This window comes from Asterias amurensis, chromosome 4 (assembly GCF_032118995.1).
Source record: "Asterias amurensis chromosome 4, ASM3211899v1".
NCBI classification, from domain to species: Eukaryota; Metazoa; Echinodermata; class Asteroidea; order Forcipulatida; family Asteriidae; genus Asterias; species Asterias amurensis.
This window is the reverse complement of record NC_092651.1, coordinates 26,654,767-26,664,669: the sequence shown is the minus strand read 5'-3', so window position 1 is coordinate 26,664,669 and position 9,903 is coordinate 26,654,767. Positions and strand designations below refer to the sequence as shown.

The window sequence follows — 9,903 nt, the reverse complement described above, 5'->3', positions numbered from 1 at the left end:
CACATTATCTAGCCATCGATTGCTGGCTGGAAGATGAACTTCGTGGTTTCCGCGTGAAACAAAATCTGAAGTGTTAATCCAGAAACTTTTACGACATGCTCGGGAAAGCGTCTCATTCTACCATTTGTATGGTGGTATTTTCAACTTTGTTTGGATGTTTTATCAGCAAAGAAGTTCAAGGCCAACTTGTAACCAATGAAGTGATCGCCGGCGAGGATGGAGACACTGAGGCGTTGGCTCAGCTCGGCCGGTTGATCGCCTCGCGGGCCCCGGTACCGACCGATCTGATCTTCGTTCTCGACGCCACCCAGAGCGTCAAACAGGACCGATTTCAGCAAATCGTACTCAAATTTGTCCGGGATTTCACCTCGATTTTTCCGCTTGGGTACAACCAAACCAGGGTTGCTGTCGTGGTGTTTGCGGGATGCCAAAGGGTACGGACTGAGGTAGATTTTATCGATGACAATGGGGCTAGGGGTGAGGGGGATTACTCGAGGTGCTCGCTGATACAATCGTTGGAGCATGTTGAGTTTCTTGGAGGTCCCGGCTCATGTTTAGGTAGAGGACTTCATATGGCTGAGATGCTTCTTGCGTCTGGAAGATCATATGCTGAAAGGTGAGTTTGTTTGAGATTTAATGTGTTCCTCTTACAGGTTTCTTGTATTATTATGAGTGTAGCTTCCATGTCATGGCCGTGTGGTTTGCATTTTGTTGTTTGCTGTAAGAATTGTCTTCCTCACAAGTTTTCCTGATTGTGTTTAAGGATTTCCCTTTTTGAATCAATTTAGATGGAGGAAAAAAAGGTCCCCATTGAAAAGCAATAGACAATGGCAACTATAGTACATGGTGCAGAAAAACAAATTGCGAGCGGTTTAGTGCAGGATGGGCTTCTTGAGCAAGACACATAACCATAAATGCTTCTCTTCGCCCATGCGTATAAATGGGCCTGTGAGGGAAGCGGGTTCTTGTAATCAAGCTTTGTGCGCTCTAATTCCTTAGTAGGAGGGATGGTTTGAGGAGTGAAGGTGGTCATAGGTCAATATGTTGAAGTGCCATGAGTGTCATCGAGTGGCGGATTTAAGTTTTATAAAATATTGTTATAGACCTATATCAATTACGGCACTAAGTATAATTTTAAACTTTTGATGGTGGAAATACGATAGAGAGAAGTTTGCGGAAACACCACTAATGACTATATCTAAATGAGTTGGGGTGGTTCTGAAAAGACTGTTGGTTTAACTCGACGTTTCGATCAGTATGCTCTGATCTTTACGGCACAGTAAATGTCTTCACGGCACTGAAAATTTAAGTGGAAAATACAGCTCTCCTACTTCTCTGTAAACAATCATAAGGGACTTCTCTACGTAAATTTCGTTGGTAAAAAAAAGAGCGGAAAGAAAACAACTTTGACCTAGATATTATTATCATAACTATTTAGAGCGGAATAAAAAGGAAAATTAATGTTCTATTTTGTGTAGGTTAGTGGTCACGCTTACGGACGGTCGTGCCCGTGGTGACACGACCCCGACCGAGGTTGCTGAACGCATGCGCCAGGAGGGAGCGACAGTAGTTGTGTTCGGAATCGGCAATGGAGTGAACAAGAAAGATCTGATTGCCATGGCAACGCAAGAATATATATTTTTCTTGAAGAAGTGGGAAGATGTGACCCCACTTTCAACTGGTCTAACTGAAGGTAACTACTTTAATAAAATATTTCAATTGACGTAAGAAACTTAAAGGCAGTGGACACTATTGGTAATTACTCAAAATAATTATTAGCGTGAAACCTTTCTTGGTGACGAGTAATGGAGAGAGGTTGATAGTATTAAACATTGTGAGAAACGGCTCCCTCTGAAGTGCCATAGTTTTCGAGAAAGAAGTAATTTTCCACGAATTTGATTTCGAGACCTCAAGTTTAGAACTTGAGGTCTCGAAATCAACTATCTAAACGCACACAACTTCGTGTGACGAGGGTATTTTTTCTTTCATTATTATCTCGCAAGTTCGATGACCGTTTGAGCTCAAATTTTCACAGGTTTGTTATTTTATGCATATGTTGAGATACACCAACTGTGAAGGCTAGTTTTTGACAATTACCAGTAGTGTCCACTGCCTTTAACGATATATTATTGCCTTCGGCGTTTTTTTTATCGCCATGACGAGTTTTTCAACATAGTCATGTGCAAATCTGCAAGCATTTACTTTTTTTTAATCTTACCAATAATAGTGCACACCCTTTATGGGAAAACCCCCAATACCATTTGGAACTACGAGCAAAGACTTTCGTTAAACGCTTGCTGTACTGTGAATCTTTAAAGGAACACGTTGCTTTGGATCGGACGAGTTGGTCTATAAAAAAACATTTGTAACCGTTTGTTATAAAATGCTCATAGTTGAAAGATGTTTTAAAAGTATAGAATACAATGATCCACACAAATTTGCCTCGAAATTGCGTGGTTTTCCTTTTACTTTTCGAACTTACACGGTCGGCCATTTATGGGAGTCAAAAATTTGACTCCCTTACATGGCGGACCGTGTTATCCGACGATGTAAAAGGAAAACCGTGTAATTTTGAGGCATGTTTGTGTGGATCATTGTATTATACTTTTACAACATCTTTCTAACCATATGCATTTGATAACAAACGGTTACAAACGCTTTTTCAAATACCAACTCGACCGATCCAAGGCAACGTGTTCCTTTAACAAGTAACCAGGCGGCAGTAACACGTCAACAATAAAAAGGAAATGGAAGTAGGTCAAGGAACTTCAATCTCAGTCAGACACAATGGAAGAAATAATATTCAAGTTGTTAACAGGACGAAAAGGAATCAAAATAGTTATTATTGTCATTACATATGTTTGGTAATGAAACCAATGACGCATCATCAGGCAGTTCGTTCAACCACTGCATCCCACTTGTCTGAGGAAGCATGTTGCCCTTGAACCAGAAACACTGGAGATAACCGGGAGGCCTAATCTTTAACAAACTGTGCATTAACAATTCTAGTGTACGGGGCCTACGGCCTGATGTCCCATCTGAAGGCGAAGCACTGACAAAGCAATTATGGTAAAGTATTGCTCAAGAGATGTAAGCCGGGACTCGAACCCACACTCTGCTGATCAAAAACATGAGCTTGAGCCAGGTGCTAAGAAGCTAGCAGCCATGCACAACACGCTACTTTTATTATATTCCCGATATTAAATTTTGAAATAAAGGGATTTCTTTATACACCTAAAAAAAAAACACCTGCGCCTGAGACACATAATTTTAGGACCCTACTCTAATGGCTTGAATGTTCGAGGTAAATACCACCGCAATGATCGCTCTGTGGACGCCTTGCCGAGATATTATGACATTACAAAAATGTCAATAAGTCAATTTTTTTCAACTGATGGAAGAATAAAGTCACTGTGTCACCAACAATCTAACATTGTATCGACTTCATTGAATTATTTTTGTAGACAAAAGACCAAATCAACTTATAGTGAATGTCAGTGCCAATCACTGTAGCCGGCTCTGTGACGGGCTAAGTGGCAGTGGGTGTTGTGGCGGCTCTGCACGGTGCGTCTGTCACGTCGACACGGGGGCGTTTTCATGTAGTTCCTCGATGTGTCCGCTAGGCTACGCTGTAATTGGAGGAAACTGTGCTTGTAAGTTCAACTTCACTTTAAGTTTCAACTTTATTTTAAGTTTCCACTTTACTTTAAGTTCCAACTTGACATTAAGTTTCAACTTCACTTTAAGTGTTAAGGAGGCACCAGAATCCTGTCAACGATGTCCTGTTTGGAATAAACAATCTCCATAAATCCGTAATTTATGGTTTCAAGATCCTGTTGTATTGTCTTGAAGTTGTTAGACGAAAGGAAATTGGAGAGTCGTTAGAATTGTCGTTTGTAGATAACAATGAACAAACTGCACGTAGCTAGGCCACTATAAAATGTGCAAGAAATTATTTGATTCAGAAAGAATAAAATGTTTATAACATGCGTGAAATGTATTTTGCTTAAAACTAAAATAATAAACTGAGTAGGGAGTGTAACAAACTATTCCATTCACCTTTAAATCTTCAAAGCGGTGGTATTTGATCGAGACCTTTTCGAGACCGAAAGTTAGACACTAGAAAAAAGTTTCCTCCTTATAACAACTTTTCTTAAAAGACGAAAGAGGGCGTCCTAACAGAATTGCAGAAAAGCACCGACACATGACAGCGGTCTATTTGTAAACACAGAAAAGACAAAACAACCTGACGGTTCTTTGCTACTTGTGGTAAACTGTTGATTTCTTTATTTATTTGTGTAATATTTGCAAGCTGGTATAAATGTTTGATAATTTACGATTATTGAATCATAATATTTGGTTTCTGTCTCTAAATAAAGTTTGAGTTTGAATTTGATCAGTTAATTTATTAAAAGTTTGATATTTTTTATGCACTTGCAAGTTGCATTCACCGGTTCCGGCATGTAATTTTGTAGTCGAAAGAACTCATACTAAATGCGATGTGATCTTAATTTTGGGCTGTGTTATAAGAAAAAGCATGGAAATTATTCTGTTGTACTCATAAAGTGCATCTTCCGACGGTGATGAAGTTTTTTTAGCATAAAAAAAAATAAGACCAGTCCACTCCAGAGACTGACTAGATTAGAGAGTAAGATCATAAGACGGGTAATTAATAAAATGAGTCATTCTATTGTATTTCTAATAATTGATTCGGATAACTTTCCGTATGGCGCACCACTTTTTCACTCATTTTTACAAAAAGGGAAGTCTCATTGACTCATTGAGGTAAATTAGATGCTATACTGTTTCATTATATCATAGGCCTATTGAATGAAAAAGTCGTTGTGCCATACGGAAACTTTTCCATTGATTCAGCTTCATTTAAAAACAGATGCGTAGAAAAGCAGATACGTAATCGTAACCCTCCTCCGCTGTTGGGGGATGGAGGGTTATATTGCAACTATGTTCGGCAGTGCCAGTCAGAAGTCAATTCTTCTTTGTTCAACCCAAGTGATTTTAACATGTCAGAAAATTGTTGTGACTTGAGAAGGAACATGAAGAGTTAGCAAACTTATTTTTGTCATTCCGTTTCTAACAGTTGTAGCTGATTCTGTGCCGTCATGCACGGCTCCAAGGTCACCACCAAATGGTCAGGTGTTTTGCATCGACCCAAACTTGGCTCTGGGTTCAACCTGTATATTCAGTTGCAATTTTGGTAGAATTGCAGTTTCATCGATCGTGTGTGAAGTTACCGAAGATGGAGACGCTGTGTGGGTTGGTGAGACATCTATCTGCCAAGGTAGGCCTTTAGTTGCGATAATCGTAACCCTCCATCTTCCGGTCGAGAGGATGGAGGGTTACGATGGAGGGTTGCTTCCAAGGTATTGCCTCTTTTTCGTTTTGATACTTGAAAATTACAAACGTTGTCAAAATGGAGCACACATTTTATTTTCTCTATTTGTTTGTTTGTTTGTTTGTTTGTAGATAACTGTGACTCTTAATCTTATCTTTTTCTTTATTTATTTCTAGATTTTGATGATCTTCTTGTAAAGTGCTTTTTAGTGGCTGTCTTTTTGTAATTGTTTCTCTCCACCCAGGGGTACAAATAGGTACCGGCGAGAGCTGGGTAGTAGGCTGCGATATGAAATGGCTTCCTGTCCAGAGGAATATAGTAAATATTCTCAGTCCTTAAATGCCAAGGAAACCGGATAAACACTGGCCTGATAAGCCAGATTGGCTCATTACAGACTACTTGCATAAAGCCCGGTTCATACTTCCCGCAAATGCAAACGAATTCACAACAAATAATTTGCAACAACTGAACCGTGTTCTTCTTGTGCGAAACATTTGCTGTGACAGCAGCCCTGGATGTCAAACTTCGCTTCGCATTCCGGGCTTAAGGTAGGGTAAAAGATAAAAGTAAAATAAAATCTACATTTTGTTTGATCTCTTTCATAGCAAACTCAGACCTGGTACCTCCAGCCTGGCTCAACTGCCCCGCCAACATGATCCTACCAGCGGACCATCGGCGTTCCACTACCATGGTAACTTGGCCTATTCCTCGAGCCGTCGACCAATCCGGCAGACGTCTTATCACTTCATCAACCATAAAGCCACCAGTGTTATTGGGGGTTGGAGTGACTGAAATCAAGTATAATGCGGTCAGTGGAAACGGGATGTTAGCAGAATGCTCATTCAACGTTGAGATCATTGGTAAGAAAATATCGCTTGATTATTTGTATTTCTTTTTTAAGGGTGTGGTTCCTATTATGTTTTGTTTGCATGTAAGTTCACGCCCAAACATGGCCAAAAGCCATTCTTGGAAGCCAAAGTTTACGATGACAACCGTTACCTTTGGAAGCCGATCACCTCCAGGGGATTTGACTTTTGGAAGGTATACGTTTGGTAATCACTCATAAAATTAACGTAAATTAAAAACTTTTGGTCAGAAGCCTACAGCCGCTTTCGATAGTATAAAGCGTTTTGTAAAAAGATATCAGTTTTTATACCCCAAAATTTGAAGTTGAGAAGCATTTCTGTCAGTAATGCTTCTCAGATTAAGTATTCCTCCTAGGGTCATTAGGGATTGTATCAAAAGGTATACTTTGCCTTAAAAAACAAGTATTTATCAATAAATATAACTAAATATCAATCTCAGTTTTTTTCTTCAATAAACAGAGAAATCATGGTGTCACTTCAAGTTTAATACTTCTTTACTCATTTCAGATGAAGAGCCGCCACTCCTGCTCTCATGCCCAGCGGACGTTACAAGGACGACCGACACCCAGACCATGTGGGTTGCGTGGGACCCCCCAAGGTTTCAGGACAACGAGGGCATCTTATCAACGGACACAAATAGTCAGGCGGATGGCATTATAGCCTCATTAGATGCACAGAAGGACGTGTGGTACCAGGCTAAGGATGCTGCTGGATACGACGTTTTTTGTAACTTCACAATTTTTCTGAAAGGTATAGCTTTCTTGATGTAGGGCCTACAAAGAATTCTTTGTGGTACACAAAGAATTGTTTACAAAACAGACCGCGAAGAACAGCTCAATGGCATCATTAAGTGTTTGAGACTCATGTTTTCTTCCTTTCTTGTCTTCTCTCCATAGGATTCTTGGCTAGTAAAGTGATTAACTTCGCTTTCTGAGAGTCCTTGGTTTCACAACCACAATAAATGCAATAAAATTTAATAGATCTTATATTTCATCCTTCTCAGCTTATGAATGTTTCTACATGGAACCACCTCTCCATGGGGCTTTGGTATGTGAGAGTTGGCTAGATGAGGGTACACTGTGTGTCGTTTCATGCCAGGAGGGGTACACCTTCAGCCAATCACCGGCTTCTATCTACGTGTGTTCGGATTCGTCATCTAGTGAAGAGACGCATGAATGGCGAGGGCTTGATCTAGCTACAGCAACTCTTCAGGATGTTGGGGCATCTTGGCCTCAGTGTTACAGTAAGTTTTGGAAAGTTATAATGATTTTAATATTAACGATTTCACAAAGCACTAAGATTCATCTCAAGATGAGTTTTCAGTTATCACTATAGTGATTTGTATTGTGACATCACACATCACAATCTTAACTCTTTTTGAAGTCGGCCCCCAGGCCTTGAACTTCAGTCTTGAAGGGGGCACAGCAATTTTCCTCCGGTAAGGAACACCTTAGGAAAAATGTAAATTGTGTTTGGAACATTGCAAAGGGCACCACAGCAAAAGCATGGGGCACCAGAGCAAGTGCTGTAGGCGTCTGTGGTTAATTGGAGGCCTGATAATAATAAGTGTTGTGCAAAACATAACTGGTGGAAATCTCAATATCCTTTTACAAAAACTTAAAATTACCAAGATAGAGACAAGAAAAGTTAAAGTAGGTGGTATTTGAGGTTTGATTTGAAATTGTTCAGTGTAGCAGCTGTTCTAAGTAAAGATGGTAGGGCACACAACTTGGGTGAGGTGTAGGAAAAAGCCTTTGAGCCATATGATTGAGTCCTCTTATTTGGTGGTGGTGAGGAAGTTTTGTGTAGATGCATTCACCACATGATATTATACTGCAGGCTGGCATAGTTTATCTATCAATCTCAAGCAAGGTGGTTTATATTGAAAGTTAAAGATGCTATGTCAGATTTTTGGCCAATTTGACCCAAACATTTTGATTTAAAATTCAATTGGTATTTTGATGGGGGTCGAGAAAGTTACATGCTTTCATTTGAGCCATTGCTCAAAAAAGTCCGCCAATTATCAGTAGCAGTGAAATAAAGTGCTCAAAATTAGTTTTTGTCGGGATCCCGACAATATATCACGTGACCAATTCTTATGTGCTTTAAAAGAAACGTTTGAAATTTATGTCATGGTTCCTGACCATTAAAAGTAAAAGTTAAACTTTTTTTCGTTAGAGCGGGTGATACTCTTTGAAATACCATTCACTCAAAAAAATCTATTTTTTAATGTTTGGGGCAAAAAAATCTGACATAGCACCTTTAAGCAAAATGTACAGTGTAAAAAAGAAAGAAAACCAGTTTGAATTTGTTTGTACTTTTTATTTTTAACAGAAATAGTCGGCACTGACGAAACAGGGCCATCACGGAAATCCATTCATCAGTACGAACGTCCATGCAACACTGAAGACACAAAGACTGCACTCCGTAAGAAGTTCCTACGACTGTTCCGCCAGCTGGATCGAGACATCGCAGGATTCTGTGGCGATGGATGCGAGGAGGATGGTATCCTTGTGTCTTGTGGGGTGCAGTATTTGGCGGATGCGGAGAACCAGGGAAGAGGGGATGCAGAGAGATCTAGAAGAGATGTTGATGAAGTGCATGGTGTTTCTGACCAGGTAAGGCACAAGATATGTTGTAATAATAATACAATTAATAATAATAATTGCAGGCGCAATGCAGGCGCTTGCCCCAAAAGTCTGCACTCGAGTCAGCTGAGCTCCAAGTGCACTGCTCGTGATATCTAATACAATAGTTATGTCCATACAAATGTCCACATCAAAACAATGTCAAAGGCAATGATTAGTTGTGGATATTGAACAATGTGTTTTGAGTGCTGATTTGAATGTATCAGTTGTGACAGCTGCCCGGACTTAATGTGGAAGACCATTCCATATATTTGCAGCTGAAACTTGAAATGAACGCTCTCTTAATTTGAATCCTCTTGTCTCCAGGTTCCTGCCAAGTCAAGAAAATCCAATATTCTTTCAAATGAACTTGTCTTGAGACTTCACCAACGTCTGCTGAATGACGACGATGGGTCTCTGAGGAAGTCAACTGCTCCCTTCTTTGAGACGGAAGACTTTGGTGCTGCTGCTTCTTCCTCCCAGCAAGGATTAGTTTGTGAGCCAGGGCAAATCAAACGACGATTCAGATGCTGTGAGTAGTTAATCTTTGTTTGTTTGTTTGTTTAGATGATCTTCACATCAAGAGATCTTGGCAAGCTCCCACAACTGGGAATATAAACGCCAAGCTGGCAACAGCCAATCTCTCTCATACAAACATTGATTTGATGTCTATGATTATCAATTGATGATTATGAAGTGCACAATTCAAGAAGTTGTGATTCAGTAACTAGGCGACAATACTTATTCTAGTCATTGTGAAATCAGCGATTAGCTTTGGGGATTTGAACCCACAACCTTGTGATTGCAAGTCCTACAGGCTAACCACTGGCCCACGGTGACCATCCACTGGACCACTGGACCACGGTGACCACTAGAATTTTGAATTTATTTAACCAAGTGTTAGATTTTGTTGTCACTTTTGGTGAAGTATGCTCTGTTTTTGTTTAGTTATAAACCGTCAAAAGTAGCAGATCAAAAAGGCAATAAAGGTGTGGGCGTAGCCAAGCATTCTAGTGCAGTAGAACTAAAGGCAAAGTATATGCTTGGTTTTTGGAAC

General features: G+C 40.0%; 1 protein-coding gene across 3 annotated transcripts in view; it reads left to right on the top strand.

Annotated features, from left to right (window-relative positions):
• Positions 1–9,903, top strand: part of LOC139936207 (uncharacterized) — a 32,385-nt gene continuing 22,482 nt past the window's right edge. Inside the window, exons 1-9 of one of the 3 annotated variants that reach the window (XM_071930978.1) lie at positions 1–616; positions 1,479–1,693; positions 3,465–3,653; positions 5,099–5,299; positions 5,959–6,213; positions 6,727–6,969; positions 7,223–7,462; positions 8,560–8,837; positions 9,174–9,378. In XM_071930978.1, coding sequence (XP_071787079.1) covers positions 96–616; positions 1,479–1,693; positions 3,465–3,653; positions 5,099–5,299; positions 5,959–6,213; positions 6,727–6,969; positions 7,223–7,462; positions 8,560–8,837; positions 9,174–9,378 — 2,347 coding nt within the window. In that variant the 5' untranslated portion in view covers positions 1–95. Of the gene's footprint in view, positions 617–1,478; positions 1,694–3,464; positions 3,654–4,198; positions 4,270–5,098; positions 5,300–5,958; positions 6,214–6,726; positions 6,970–7,222; positions 7,463–8,553; positions 8,838–9,173; positions 9,379–9,903 lie in introns of those variants that run through there. The other 2 variants (XM_071930977.1, XM_071930979.1) reach the window with 2 other exon arrangements.